The sequence below is a fragment of the Cygnus atratus genome, chromosome 7 (assembly GCF_013377495.2).
Source record: "Cygnus atratus isolate AKBS03 ecotype Queensland, Australia chromosome 7, CAtr_DNAZoo_HiC_assembly, whole genome shotgun sequence".
In the NCBI taxonomy this organism is placed as follows: domain Eukaryota; kingdom Metazoa; phylum Chordata; class Aves; order Anseriformes; family Anatidae; genus Cygnus; species Cygnus atratus.
Genome location: NC_066368.1, coordinates 17,120,050 through 17,135,786, shown reverse-complemented (window position 1 = coordinate 17,135,786; position 15,737 = coordinate 17,120,050). Strand labels below are relative to the sequence as shown.

General features: G+C 36.8%; 1 protein-coding gene across 1 annotated transcript in view; it reads right to left on the bottom strand.

The window, feature by feature from the left end:
- Positions 1-1,530: 1,530 nt before the first annotated feature.
- PDE6C (phosphodiesterase 6C) overlaps positions 1,531-15,737 on the bottom strand; it is a 31,236-nt gene continuing 17,029 nt past the window's right edge. The window contains exons 13-22 of the mRNA XM_035536912.1: positions 15,285-15,392; positions 15,086-15,195; positions 12,281-12,368; positions 8,467-8,567; positions 7,272-7,379; positions 6,936-6,999; positions 5,811-5,885; positions 5,583-5,666; positions 4,480-4,633; positions 1,531-1,601 (exon numbers count right to left, since the gene is read on the bottom strand). Of these exons, the coding sequence (XP_035392805.1) occupies positions 1,531-1,601; positions 4,480-4,633; positions 5,583-5,666; positions 5,811-5,885; positions 6,936-6,999; positions 7,272-7,379; positions 8,467-8,567; positions 12,281-12,368; positions 15,086-15,195; positions 15,285-15,392 (963 nt within the window). The remainder of the gene's footprint in view (positions 1,602-4,479; positions 4,634-5,582; positions 5,667-5,810; positions 5,886-6,935; positions 7,000-7,271; positions 7,380-8,466; positions 8,568-12,280; positions 12,369-15,085; positions 15,196-15,284; positions 15,393-15,737) is intronic.

The following is a 15,737-nucleotide window of genomic DNA, read 5'->3' as shown; positions in this document are numbered from 1 at the left end:
CAGTTTGAATAAAATTACATGATGAAACAACCTTGGAGTAGCTTTCTTTTGTATCTACATTTAATACAGAATAATACACAATATCCAGTTTTATGGCATAACTATATTTGCATAAAATATTTGGCCCATTTATAGAGATGTAATAAGTGGGAAACTTTTAATTTTGAGTGATAGTTGCACACAGTATCTGTCTTTGTACAGCATCTTACAGAGGTATATAAACAGGCAAATCTTTCCATCACTCTCCCTTCTCTTGACGTTGAGGGCCCTTCAGAGAAAAAAAAAAAGTGTATGGTTCTGCTTTGTTTAAAGGGGGCAGGATTGAGTCTGTATGCCAAACTCGTTTCTTGCAGGAATTGTCTTTGATATCCAGATCCTCTTAGGATTGGAACTGGTTCCAGTGAATATTCAGATCTGTGCACAGTACAGTAGCCGTTTTCCTTCCTTTATCTGCAGGAGGACCTGACTTCATAGGACCTGAGTAGAAAGCATTGAGTGGTCTCTGTTGTGCTTCAAGGACAGAAGGTTTTTGTAGGGAGATATTTTCTTACGAAGAGATGATTTGTATGCAGTCTGTCTTGGTTGTGGAAAGGCAGATAATGTGAATTCTGATGTGTTCTACTTCTGCTGTCATCTTGCTCCCAAGCTTAAACTGGTGCCAGTTCATTGGTTTTCAAATACTAGAAAATTCTGTTCATTTACTGTATTTTAAAAAAGGTACATTGGGAGTACGAGCTTTTTAAAATGCATTTGAATGTAGAACCTTCTATAGATATAGTGGTATAGGTATCTTGGTAAATTCTCATATGTTTATGGTATGCCTTTTTAAGTTTTTAAAATAAAAGGTGTTAAGTTTAGGAACTATGGGCAGAGCCATTTGCACATGGGCAAAGAAGCGGCTTCTCCAAGCTATAACTATAATTTGCAGATTTATCCATGGTCGTTTTGAAAAAAGACTGGACCATGGCCCTGCTGTTTATAGATATGAGCCAGAGAATTGCGTTTAGCTCTCCTAAAGTGAAGGAAATGCTTGCACTAGAACTGTATTTAGTACTGAGTATGATGCAAAAGGACACAATGCCAGATTAAGGAAATACACATAATATAAAAATCTAAATATACATGTTAGGAAAATCACAATTTTTTGATTAAATTGTACATGTTAGGTTTCATTCAGTAATTTCATATAAGATCTATCAAAATTATTTATATTTTTTCTGGACAGTGTGCAGAAGTTACATATTTTAATAAAAATACTGTATATAAATTGAGTGTCATGAAAAAGTATTTAGAGCGCACAGTAACTTATTTTGCACCATTATTTTTTCTTTTGTCTTTTGATTTTTCTGTTTTTAATTGTAACTGTTTCTTCTACTCCAGTGAAAATTATATCCAACAAATGACAAGTGTTTAAGAGGACTGTAAAGAGATTGATCTATACTATTCTATGCGAAGCAGAAATCCACTGGGGCTCACTGAAGTTCTTTCTCGATATCTTTTCTGTAGCAGAAACAGTGTCTTTGAGACAAATTACAAAATTATACATGTTTTGGATTTTCCATCCTCTCCACTTCCACCACCACCTCCAGCTGCATTTTCAGCTAAAAAAAAAAAAAAAAAAAAAAAAAAGGGAAAGTGAATATTTTCTGTTACTTTCAGTTGCTCTCATTTCTTGTTTAAAAAGTGTTGCTTTTGTTATAAGGATATTATGTGTGTTTGACCTTCTGAAAATTGAAAGTGTTTTTGCTACTTGTCTGGGAAAATGGAATATGCAACAACAATACACACTATACGTACATGTAAGTATATGAAGTACCAGTTGATACCACATTTCTCAAAGGACCAAACACACTGAACCACTCTTCCTGGAAAGTTTCAGTAGCTTATATAACTCTCTCCCACACATACACAACTGAAGTATGCAAGCCATGCAAAAGAAACTCTTGGATCAATATCATCTTTGAAATTATTTTTGAACGAGATGATACAAAATTTAATTTGACCTAATTGTATGAACTTTGATCCAACCCTGCATGAATCCCTTGGTAGTAACCAGTTAAGAGAGAGACTGTTTAAATATTTCTTATCCATAGCAACTGGTTCTGTTAATATCTCACTCAAATGATTCCACAGATGTTTATTGGTTACAGTTAAGATTCTTTCAATGTAATAAATTGTGTTTCCAGATTCATTTAAGGTAAGATACCAATATTAGAATTAAAACTTACATTTGAAAGCTGTGGATCACCATGTTACTAGGTCATTTTCGACCCTTTCCACCTGCATTGAAACATGTCACATAATCAGTGTCCTACCCTCTGTAATTTGTGGATATAATCAACACTATGTTACTAAATATGTATTTTATTTTCTTAGTTAAATACTGTATACTGTTTTAGTTTCTGTTCTGAACTTTCCACTGTAGTGGTTCAGCAAGTATGTTTATTTTGTTTTCTGTCTACTGAATGGCTCAGAATAGCCAGGTCAGTGTGATCTAGAGAAATGACCGTGGTTCAGCATGCATCATGTTATTGTTTGTATGAACTGACTTAACAAACGCATATATTTACATGGCCTTGATTTGATAGTGTCAGATCTGTTCTTCACAAATGTGCATGGCCTCATTCCAATGCACATTTTAAAAGAGACAAAATAATTCACTTTTTTTTTTTATATATATACTAACTATGATATGCAAAGAAGACCAGATCCTTAGCTCCTGTAAATCAGTCTGCCCGTGCCAGCCTGTGTAAAAAGTTCCCTGTGGGAAAACACTTATTTCCCTAAGTCAGTGATTTAAGTGATTCCAAAATGCCAATGATGTGAGATGGTCCTACCTTCAAGTGGGAATATCAGTACATGGTTCTTCCTAAAGTCCTAAATTCCTAAAGTATTATTTTATTTTTAGCTAAGAGGAACCTTAAGAGCATAGAATGAGACTTCAGTAACTATTCCCTTTGCCAAAAAAGCAAATATGTAATGAGGGTTGGCTTTTGCTAGTATTTCTGTGAAACTCAGATGCTTACATCCCAGTGTTCATATTCAGAACCAGCTAGTTCTCAGCAATAAATTAATAAGATGATAAGATTAATTGGAAAAAAAAAAAAAAAAGCCTTTTAAAATAAATCTGAGAGAATGGAGTGGGCGTAATTCCTGTGAGATTGTAAGTGGTATCACAGTGTGAGCAGGCCAAAACATTTCATATAGTTTTATTATAAGTTGTTTCTGTAACAGTTCATGTAATATACATGCTAACTGAATATACATGCTAACTGAATATACATGCTGTTTGGAGGATAATGTTTAATTTGGCCTGATAAAATACAATGCATTTTAAACTTTTAAAAATTTGTTTGTACAGTAGTAACTTGACTCAGTAGATCTCTTTCAAAAATCTGTTTTGATTAAATCATGTAGCTTACAGTGCCTTTTTAATAAGTACAGGAACATATATTTTTTTTAAATTTTAGCCTATTAACATTTTTTTTAGAAGCCAATAACTTTCTAGTTTTGCTTCAAATTCTGACAGTAACTTGATGGGTAAAATTTTCTTTTGTGTGAAATCTGGAAAATACTCACCTATTTCCCATAGACACTGATTAACAAATAGATTATTCAGTACTGTTTTTTTTAAAGATTCAAAATAAACTATAAGAGTAAACTAACTTTCCTTTAAGTTAGCTGACAATAAATCATTCTCTAGAAATCACAATTTATTTTTTAATCTCTGAATCTTTTCAGTCATCTCAGCTGATTACCAGAGCTCATGCTCCGCATGTAATACAGAATAAAAATAACTAATTTCACTCTTACACTTGAGTGATAGGTTCTCAGTTTCTATAAAATCAGATTATCTTCTGGGTTATCATATGCAAAGCCATACTTTCAATTTTAGGACTTGGGCTGTCTTAGATTAGTGTTAAATTTGTACTATGAAAGCATATTTTAACCAAGGAACTGACAACAGGAAACTAGAGCCAAAAGCTTTATCTCAAACTTGGAAGAGGAGTGGGGATGTTCCAAAAACACACTGTCCATTCTCATCCCTTTTCCTTAAGTTTTTGTTTTCAGCTTAAACAAAGCATGTGAATACATTTGAGGCTGATGCCATGCAGAATTTTGATACATCTCATATTTCAGGTGGTTCTAACGTTCACAGATAAATAGAGGTGATTAATTACATTCAGTTTTATGTCTTACGAAAAAAAATTTTACATCCTTCTTTACATCTACTTCTGTTATGAACATTTTCTGTAATCGTGCAGTTTAGAAAATGAGGTCAGTGTACTGGATTTGTGTCATCTTGAAAGGTTACTCCTCTTTCAACTAAAGATAAAGCTAATTTGGCTAAATCAGAACTCACATACCATTAGTGTTAAGAATATTGCCCGAGTGTACAGCATGTGTAAATTTTAGAGAGAGAGAACATACTGACTGCCTACACATATATATGAAGAAAAATCTTAGAAGTTATTTAACCTTTTTTGGCAGCTTCTTCTTCTTCCTTTTTCTTCTGGTCCTCAATAACTTTCATCTTTTCTTCATATTCATCAGCCCGTGTTTTCCACTCAACCCTGTTGTTTTGAAGACCATCAAACATAGGTGTAATTTCTTTGTGAAACCTTGAGAATTCCTGTACAACCAATTTAAATTAAAAATTAGTAAATTAGAAAATTTCCTAATTAGTAAATTAGAAAACTGTAGACACTGATGACTTCTAAAGTCTGAATTTCCAGAAATACTGCTGCTTTGCAGATAAAACATTTGCTTTCATTTTTCTATTAAATCTAAATATTTCAGTATGTATACTAGATGAATTAATTTTATTTGATTTCACTTTTTTTTTTTATTTGATTTCACTTGCTCCATATCTGGTAGTGTTTTTTTTCTACAGAATGGAAAAAAAGTTTTTAAAACGTGCCAGTACCTGCCAGTGCATATTTGAGAGCATATTCTTGGTGGCATGCAATGGTGGTTTATTCTATGATACCTGGTATTTCATCATATGATTATCAATATCAGAATATAATGATATAGTCTAGTATCCCATAGTATATTCCAAGCAGATTAGGATGTAATATTTTCATATCTTCAGGTACACATCACTTTTCTGTGATATTTTGGATTAATAGGAAAAGCTAGATGGGTATTAACAATGTCAGCATTTCATTGCTTTCTAGAAGACATGTAATAGCTAAACTTCCAGAATATTGCAAGTTTTCTGTTCTCTTCACTGTGCCATTAATTGATTTCTGTAACCACGTACATGTTGCGTATTTATACTAAATGGGACTGAAGATTCAGACTGGGCTTTCTAATTCAGTCTTTCAAGGAGGGTAGTAACAAAACTTTAGTGCCCTCGAGTTTCATTGAGATCTTCAGTTAATACCATCTCTTGAATTTGCTTTGTGGGAGCAATTCTTCTATGTAACAAAAGATTGAAAAATTGTGGTGGTTGTGATAGTTATTTACCCTATAAATATGATTCCTGCTGCTCTCTAGATTTTTTTTGGTGCAATGGTTTGTCCCTAATTGCACCATCAGAACTGCTGTAGTGGGAAAACCAAAAAAATTATTCTTACCTTGTACACAAATGTACACACAAAATCTATGAAACCAACTTGGAGCTTAGGTAGTTCATCTCCTTTGTTTCTGTCCATCATGGGCTAGAACAGAATAGCAGTAATTTAGATTATGCAGACATCATTCTTTTGGATGTAATGATCTAATAGTCATCGTGGACCATTATCTATTCAATATTTAAATAACAGATAATATTGCTTAACACAGTTAAATTATTTAGTGCTTACAATTGGTTGTTGCTGTAGCACAGTTCGTTCCAGGTCACCTTGCTCCCAGAATTCATTTGCAACCATGAGGGCAACCTGAAAATCATAATTCAATGGAAATGTAAGCAGAAAGTAGCAAATTTGAATGAATTAATTAATAAATAAATAAATAGATAAAGGAAAGAACAAGGCTTTCCAGAAAATTTGAAAATGTTGATTAACTCAGACTGGCATAATACTGTTTAAATCAATGTATTCTCAATTTGGTATTTAACTATTGTTACTAACTTCACACCCACAAAAGAGGATTTATTTCTTGCTAGCTGCATTATAAATAGAGAATTTTGGTCAATTTAATTCCACTCATTAATCCCTCATGAGATAGTTGAGTATTTCTTTCAAGAATTACAGACAATCTCTGGTGTGCTTTTTCCAGCAAGTAAATTATCTAACAGTTTGAAATTCTGGTGCATACTGACTGAATGACAGATTATCATCAGCAGTACCGTGACAATACTAGCAACACAACAGAATCTTCTAGTTCTTGTAATGCATATTACGTAGAACGCTCTACAAGCATCTTGCAACTGTATTTGGATTATGCGTTATTAAAACCTATATCCGTAAGACTAACAGATGAGCTTGAGCATGATGGTCAATAAGTACTGAAGTATTTGAGGTACTTATCTACAACACAGTGTCACACTGTATTACTGAATTTATTTTTAGCATGTTTAAGCTACTTTGAAAGAGCACCAAGATCTACAGAATAGACACAATTCATTCAAATTGTTCTGTTGTGAAATCTGTACCTTAAAAATACTTGAAAAATAGCAAAAATTAGATAACACAAAAATAATGGATTAAGATTTAACAGTAGCTAGAACAGCTGACAGAATCAGAGATGGTTTTAGCTGACTGACAAGTAGAAAAGGGTAGATCAGCTGCAGTGTGGGTGGAGAGGGGCATCATGGAGCCCTTATGCTCTCAGTGACAGATAAAAAAAAGTTGTTTTCTGGAAAGATAGTTGGGTGCAAATAGTTAAATATCTATTTAATGATAATAAGTAGTATTTTTTTTAATGATCATTTAGCAAATGGGCAATAAAACACCCAGCAAATGCAGCACTGTCTGAAAAGTACCTACTTTACTCTGCACTTCCCAAGGCTTGGTTATGGCAGACAAGTCACATCCAGTCATCATCATAGCCCTTTGAAAATGTAAGGCAAAATGGAATATAATTAGGATGATGAAAGAAAAGAAAAAAAATACAGATTTTTTTCAGGGGTTTAGATACCTAAGATGCAGATGGATGCACCTTTTGAGAAGCCCATTGACATCTATTTCTTATTTAAAATCATGGTTATGCTCATCATCATACAATAACACCAAGTCTCAACTTACATATCTAGGTGCCCAAATACTTTTAAAATCTGGCTGTAGATAACTGATTGAATAAAGGGTAAGATATTAACCACCTACATGATGACTTCTTTTTTGGTTGGGTCAATAGATATATATTTAATTGCTTCCTCTTCTGTTTCCATTTTTTCAATTGCATCCACAATCTTTTGAAACATAGTCCTTTTCCTGTGAAAACATACCAATAAACCATATATTAGTGAACAAAAATTCCTGCATGAAAAATAGAAAACCATATTTCTCATATTTATGCTTTTCCAAAAATGTATCCTGGTCACAACAGTTTCATAGTGATGCCTTCTTTCCACCAAACTCAAGGTTTCTAGTTAACCTAACACATCTAGATTTTGCTGTATACCATTGACATATGTTCTAGCTCCTGACAACCACATAACAGGTTTCCTGACTCTGCGTATTAAACTGTTTGGGGTGACGGTCTTGTTTCTTTAGTACTATATTTTCCTTAATATTGTCCCTTCCAGTAACATAATGAATTGTGAAAATTGAAACAAATAGCTAACAAATGTTCTTCAACTCTGTCTCCTCAACTGTCAAAAACAGCCATAAAACCTGACTGAAAACTCTGAAAAAATAGATGTCTTATTATTGCTTAATAAATCCTTTAATTTGCATATATAATGAAATTATTAAGTTAATTTTCATTAAAATTTAGTTACTGCTGTTGAACAACTTACTAAACTTTTCCTGTCTCCTGGCTTTAAATTGTCCAAGTCGTGAGACATCTGGACCAAAAAAACAAAAGCTCAATACCCTGTTTAAAAGCATGTCAAGTTAGTAACCTTGAAACATGATAGGTAATTTGATCTCTGAAGTCTTTGGGATATTTAGCACTGGTATCACTTGATGTCTGTTCTTAAACCAGAATCTCAATTTCCATGTCATAAGCATGTTCCTGTTTGGTATGAGTAGTTGTAGTATGGTACACTAAATACATGCCGACAACCTTACTACTAGGCTACAGAATCCACACTTCTGAAATACAATGTTTGCTGTAACTAAACGCATACTTGAATGACCTGTTGTATGTATATGAACCTAACTTGCTCTGAAATTTGAAAGTTTATAAAGAAACTAAGAATGTCTTGTGTTGTTTTTTTTTATAAGAGTTAAGAGTTATTAAAAACAATTTAAAATACAGCTCTGTACTCTGCATATAACAAGTAAACTACAGATGTAAATTGTATAGGACTGACATTTTTTTTCAGTAGGAAGTTACACAGAATTTAGTACTTACTTGAAATACAAAGCCAAGTCGGTTGCTATTATTGCAACTTCAAATAAGTGTAGAACGGTTTCAAACTGGCGCTTATTTAGGTTCTGGAAGATGTTTAAACTCTGCAAGATGGAAAGTTTACAAATTCAATTCCTCTTATAAAACTGTCTTTGGTTTGTACTATACACCCTGTCCCATAGAAAAGTATAACAAAACTGCATGTATGGCCTAAATCAACATAACGCTACACATGAAAAGTTTTTCAATTGTCAGAGATGGCCTTCATTCAAGAGCAGTTCTTAAGTTTTAATACCATTCTGTCAATTACTGCTGCACAAGTGTCTAATACTGAGATCCAAATAAAAACATCCTACTTTTTTTTTTTCACAACAATGTCATATATACTAACCAAACCTTGACTGGCAGAAGGAGTATATGGTAAAGTATGATATTTCTATGTACAGAATATAAAAGCTACTCTTTTGCAGCAAGTGATCCTAGATGAATTACTTCAGGCCTACATAGTTAATCTTACACATTACGGGGGGAAGAAAAAGGCATAGTTTAGCCTTCCTCTTTCAGATTAAGAGCATAGGCAAAGAATAATGGCAAAGAAAGCTACCCTGCACTTTCAGACCTGCAGTCATGGTAGTCTCTGAGGGCCAATGAGGAAATCAAATGTTCAGTTCTACTAGCAGGGCTGTTAAAATGATGGGCAGGGCCTATGCACAATCTAACGTCAAGATAGTCTAGTAGCTTAAATATATCTTGTCTGGTGTCCTTACAGATGATTGCTTAAATGCAGAAGATTTTGTTTCTCCATGTCCTAAAGGGCCGGGATAATGGAGCAGTAATTCGTTTGCCCATGGCTTTGACAGGTACACTCTTTGCTGGGTTAAAAACTGACTGGACGGCCAGGCCAAGAGAGTATTGATGAACAGAGTGAAATCCAGCTGGCAACTGGTCACCAGTCGTGTTCCTCAGAAGTCTGTGTAGGGGCCCATCCTCTTTAATATCTTTATTGATGATTTGGATGAGGGAATTGAGTGCACCCTCAGTAAGTTTGCAGATGACACCAAGTTGGGGGAAGTGTTGATCTTCCGGAGGGTAACAAGGCCCTGCAGAGGGACGTGAACAGGATGGGTCAATGGACAAAAGTCAATGGGATGAGGTTCAACATGGCTAAGTGCCAGGTCCTGCACTTTGGCCACAACAACCCCATGCAGTGCTACAGGCTTGGGGGAGAGTACCTGGAAGGCTGTGCAGGGAAAAAGGATCTGGGGGTGCTGATTGATGCTCGCCTGAACATGAGCCGGCAGTGTGCCCAGGTGGCCAAGAAGGCCAACGGCATCCTGGCTTCTATCAGGAATAGTGTAGCCAGCAGGACTAGAGAGGTGATTGTCCCCCTGTATTCTGCTCTGGTGAGGCTGCACCTCGAGTACTGCGTTCAGTTTTGGGCCCCTCAGTACAAGAAGGACATCGAGGCCCTGGAGCATGTCCAGAGAAGGGCTATAAAGCTGGTGAAGGGCCTGGAGCACAAGTCCTGTAAGGAGCGGCTGAGGGAACTGGGGTTGTTTAGTCTGGGGAAGAGGAGGCTCAGGGGAGACCTTATTGCTCTCTACAACTACCTGAAAGGAAGTTGTGGGGAGCTGGGGGTCAGCCTCTTCTCACAGGTAACTAGTGATAGGACTAGAGGGAATGGCCTCAAGTTGCGCCAGGGGAGGTTTAGGTTGGAAATGAGGAGACATTTCTTCTCAGAAAGAGCAGTCAGGCACTGGAGTGGGTTGCCCAGGGAAGTGGTGGTGTCACCGTCCCTGGGGGTGTTCAAGGAAAGGTTGGACCTGGCGCTTAGGAACATGGTTTAGTGGGAGACATTGGTAATAGGGTGATGGTTGGACCAGATGATCTTGAAGGTCTTTTCCAACCGTAATGATTCTATGATTCTATGCTTCCTCCTCATTAGCACTGGTAGCAAAACTGTGTTTCTCATACCCTGTGAGTACCCTCAGGGAGATAGGGTACACAGTCCCAAAGGGCCTTGCAGGTTGGAAAATGTAAGCTGTTAAAGAAGTACCTCCTTTTAAGAGGAAAAACAGGAAAGTGAAAAGTGCTTTTGAAAAAGAAAGGAGGGATCAGCCAGCACGGAAACTGGGAGAAAGACCAGGAAGGAGTTGTGTTTGGATAACAGGATGGGACCATGGCTGAATACATGCTGAATACATGGCTGAATAACTGTGTATGCAGATCTAAGATGCTGCCTCCAGAGGCTGCACAACTAAGTAAATTCACTTTAACTCAGTCTGCCATTGCCATATATAAATTAAAAAATAAAAATAATTTTAAAAATCAACTGTATTCTCATAACTCATAAAGAAATGGCTTCTTTTCCTTACTTCTTTGCTTAGACATGATAGTTTTTCTAGACTTTTTGAAGTTTCACAGTAGAGACCTTTTCCTCCTGTTAGCCTGAGTCAGCACAACTGCCTGCAGTGCTGTTAGGGACCTGCTCTAGTAAGTGTAATGCCCTTTTTCTCTAGCAAAGGGAATGAAAGCATCACACTCAGCATTTTCTGTGTCCTGGTTTTCCTTCCTTCCTTCACTGATGGGATGATCCATGTGAGAGGTTGGGGTGTCAGATACCACAGTTCAGCACCTTCAAAGATCCTGACAATTGCTCTAGCAAAAAGCAGTGGTTAGGCCCCAGAATCTCGCATTTGAAAAAGTGCATCTCCATCAATAAAGGAAATATTTTTATTTTTTTTATCATAAATATTCTGTTTTGTTTAAGACCACTGTGCTACTGATAAGTGTAAGGATTTATTCTGATTATGCCCTGCTGTGGTCAGGAAATAGTACCTCTTTAGGGATTAGAAAATTAAAAATGGATGTGGAAGTGAGTGCCTGCCACACTGGTGCAAACAAGTTGGAAGGGGCCTTCCAACCACCAGTTTTCAGGCCTAGACTGTTAAGTCTTTTTCTTATTTCCCTGAAAAATATCCTTTAAAGTGTTGTAAGTAGTCTTTTCCCTTCTAGTGGGGACAGAACCAGGCACCGCTTAGGGAGGAATGGCTGACCCATGCAGGAGGTCAGGGCTCTGTGGAGCAGAAGGCCTTGGCTGGTTGCAGTGCCACCATTTTGTTGAGCCTGAGGAGATCTGAAGGAGAACAACATGGCCGCGCAGTGCCGCCATTTTGTTGAGCCTGAGGAGAGCTGAGGGGGAAAAACATGGCCCCACAGTGCCCCTGTGGGCATAATGAAATGCATGTTCTTGCCCAGGCTGAGGCAGCAGGGGTATGAAAAGTGATAGGGAGAGGGGGGTAGAGACATTTAGGGTGGCAGAAGAGAAGGGAGAAAGCATCTAATTCAGGGAAGAGCAGTAATGAGAGCTGCCACAGAACCATGAAGCTACTTTAGCTGTTTTAGTGAGATATTGGGGAGGGGGTGAGGGAAGCCTCCATAAACAGCCTCATCCGTTTGTTCCTCAGTTGCCAGAGCCAACAACTGAACTCAGAATGAGGGGCAGCAGTTTAATTACAACGCCATGTATTTTCTACTTCAACTTCAGATTTTTAGCGAGAGCAGAAAGAACTGAGGCATGTGAGTGAGGCCCACAGGACAAGCTTTTTTATCTTGAGTGAATCAATTTCTGGCAAAATTACTGACATTTCTGTGAAGTAGACAGTACATAAGAATTTGTTTTAAACTCCTGAATTTGAGCATAATTTCTTAATTTGGAATTAGAGAAATGAATAAAAGCTGGAGAAATTTGGAATGTTGTAACTTAATTGGATCTTTTGTGTTGATCAGTGTAAGCAGAATATTCATGCAAACATACCTCATCTTGCAGTAAGGTTTTACTGTACTCTAGGTGATGTCTTTCTAAAATGGAAGAGCCATGAAGTTTTGCCAGTGGAGCAGCTGATCTGTTGAAAAAGAGACGATTTTTTATACTATCTTGAAGGTATTATTTTTTATTTAGGATTCTGATTCAAATGCTTCTGATCTGCATATTCAATAGTTTAATTTATATATTGACTATATTGACCACTAGAATGAGGCAGAACAAAAAACATGCTTGCTTGCCTTCATTCTTGTGATGGTAAAGACAGAAATTAGAGAGCACTGGGTGTTCAGTGCCCACTGACAGTCAAAGGAGAGGGCTCAAAATTCAAAAACTGTCTTTTTGAAAATGTGCCACTATTTCATCTTGCACGTTCTGTTTTGCTGTTTGTTTAATCTACATAGTTTCTGTGTTGCTTAAAAAGGGCTTGTATCCATCATTCAGTATTTATTGTGTGGCATGGCTTTTGAACTGTTGTCTGCCTGTAATGACTGGGGAGCATGTCCCCTGTGATACTGATTCACTAAAGTTGAAGCTAAAGTAATGGTATAATAGAGTTTAATTCCTCAGGCGCCCTTTGGCTCCTCCCTTCCCTCAGAGTCATTGTTTTATGAACTGCACAAGTCCTGACAGCTCAGATGTGTTCAATGTGTCTTAGCACATAGCTCAAAGCATCCCTCTGAACCTTGGGATAGACTTCAAGAAGAGGTAATTCTGCTTCAGACTATGGCAGCGGAAAGAAGGGAGAAGTGTCCTACATACGTTGTAGGTGGTTCTGCATGTTTGGAAGCGTATTTTCCTCCTGTCCTCCATTGGCCAGAAAGTTAATTCCTGAGATAACCTAAGGTGCATTGGTATAGGCTACCTGTATTTTGTGCCAGTGTAGAGGAGGCAGAGTTCCAGGCTGTAACAGCAAAGCTGATAGCTTTTATAAATAGCTTTACTGCGTATGACCTCAAGTAGAGGGCTTTCAGCTGGGGAAGACCACAATAGGAAGATTTTAAAACCCCTTAAACTTATTTGGATGAGAGGCAGTCAGCTGAATAAGAATCAGTGTCTGTCATTCTCTTTCTCCTACGTCACCTGGAGAATCCCAGAGAATAATCAGAAAATCCCCTAACGTCACTGCTCCAGCATGCAGTCTGAAACTCCTCTCCTGGGCAGAGTGTGTCCAGGGGCAGAGAAGGAGGATGAATCATTCTGGAGATACAGCTGGTGGGAAATAGTTCTCCAAAAATTACGGTTATAATCTCCTGGTACACATGACATCCTGAGATACCCGTGTTCTCTGCCTAGCACACAGAAACAAGCCCAAATAAATGACATGAAAGACTAAAGGACAGATTGATCACTCTTAAGAGAGTACTTGGTCTCACCATGATACGTAATGTTTAAAGTAATATGAATTAGTATTGTTTCATAACAAAAACCTAGTGTCAACAAGGGAAAGATCACAAAGAAATCCTTTAGAATATTTTACACACTCAGAACGCAAAGGATCATGAATTGCAAAGCATAACTTCATGATGTGTAACGAATCCCATGGCAGAAAGCAATCTCAATAGTTCAGAATCCTGTATAATATGATGAGATCACACCTCAGGAAAGGACCTATGTCAGTCAGTAAACTCACTGGAGAGAACAAAAAAGCTAGGCAAATCAGCCAGTAGAAAACTGAGAAAAAGAATGCACCTGAAATCCAGTCTTTTTTTAAGCTGGCACTTGTCTATTCAACATCATGAATTCCTCTCCAGAAAAGTGATTTTGCCCTATCTTGAAAAAAATAAATCCAGTTGAGGGACTTTCTACTCTTTTTATTGAAGCTAATTTTATGTTACTGCTGGTGCAGTAAGAAAGAGAACACAAGTTTGATTTTGGATCTTGCTGGCCATGACACATAAGTCATATGAATTTGTGTGCCATACTGTTATTGTAACTGTTTGTTGTTTGTTGTTTTTTTTATTTTATTTTTCCTGCTGTAATATCAACAAACATAGATGTTTTTATATTTCTAGCCTAACTTCTGTTGTCCCAGATTATTTTTTTTGTCTTCTTGACCTTCCTTTAAATATTTTTTTACTTAAAAATGTTAGAGGCAAAATAACTCTTGTCCTTTTGATCATATTGTAGCAAAGCCGTCTCATTTGCTTCAATGAATTCCTCTTACAGCACCTGAAACAATTTTCAGACTGGGAGCTACAGAGGTCTGGCATGAACTCAAAACAACTGTAGTGCAGATATGGGCTTTTAGACATGCTGAAAGGCATTAAAGAATAGCAAAGGAGTGATGATTCCACCTGAGGCTTGTCTCCCCTTCAACCTTGGCTTGCTGCCGAGGACAGATCTGTGGCAGAAGTCCTTGCAGGTCCTACACTAATCAATTTGCACTTTAGACTCTGCAGGCTTCTGTGCTCCCACTCACTGCCAGTAATTTTGGCTTTGTTATCTCATTAATTTTCTTTTCTCGTTTCTGTGTGGCCTCGTGCATGAGGCTCCACTACAACCCAAGTGTTGCAAGACCTAAGGCTCTCCTAAAAATTAACTGCCGCTCTAGCAAATCCTTCTAAGATTCTGCTTTTGCATTTTGTCTTTGGTTTAGCAGACCTGACAGATACTCTGAGGAAGGAATTTTCTGTAGGATGAATGTCCATTCATGCTATATAAACTGAAATATCTACATTATATTTTTCCATGTGTTGACATGTTGTTTTTTTTTTGTTTGTGTTTTTGTTGTTTTGTTTTGTTTTCATTTACCACTAAAAATACTTCATAGCCATATATTTGAGTATTTGCACTTACTTCATCTGGTACAGGTTGTTGGTTCCTCTGTGATCAATGTCATGGCAGAAAGCAGCGGCAACCATGGCAAAGGCTTCTAGATCAGTATAGTATTTCTTTATTCTGCCTGTCTGTAAAAGAAAAGAAGCAACTCTGAGTGTGCGCCTGCCTTGAAAGAAAAACTAAATAATGAACGTAAAGTTAATATTAGCAGTATTACCATCAGCAGAGTAAACATTGTTTGCCCCACATTGAATCCATGCCGCCAGTTGTGGTAAGTGATATCTCGATAGCCCTTCCTGACTGTGTACATCCATCTTGTAAGGACCTGTTATGATTAAAAGTGGTTGATACTGTGCTGTTAACTGAAAGAAAATTATAAAATTTCTATAAAATTAATGGAACATACTATAAAATTACTGGGATAACATGCAAGTTCTATTAAATTAAACATGGCAGCAGCAAAATGTTCTTATGTAAATGTATGTTGATTTAATTCCTTCCACAAGTCACACAATTTCAGGATCAGTTTTAAGACTTTATGACAGATATACAAATGCTTAAGAATGAATATTGTTATCCATATAATAACTAATCCTACTCATACTTAATATAGCTTACTTCTATATTAAAGTACCAACAGCCAGCTATTTTTGTTCTATCTTAAAAGAAA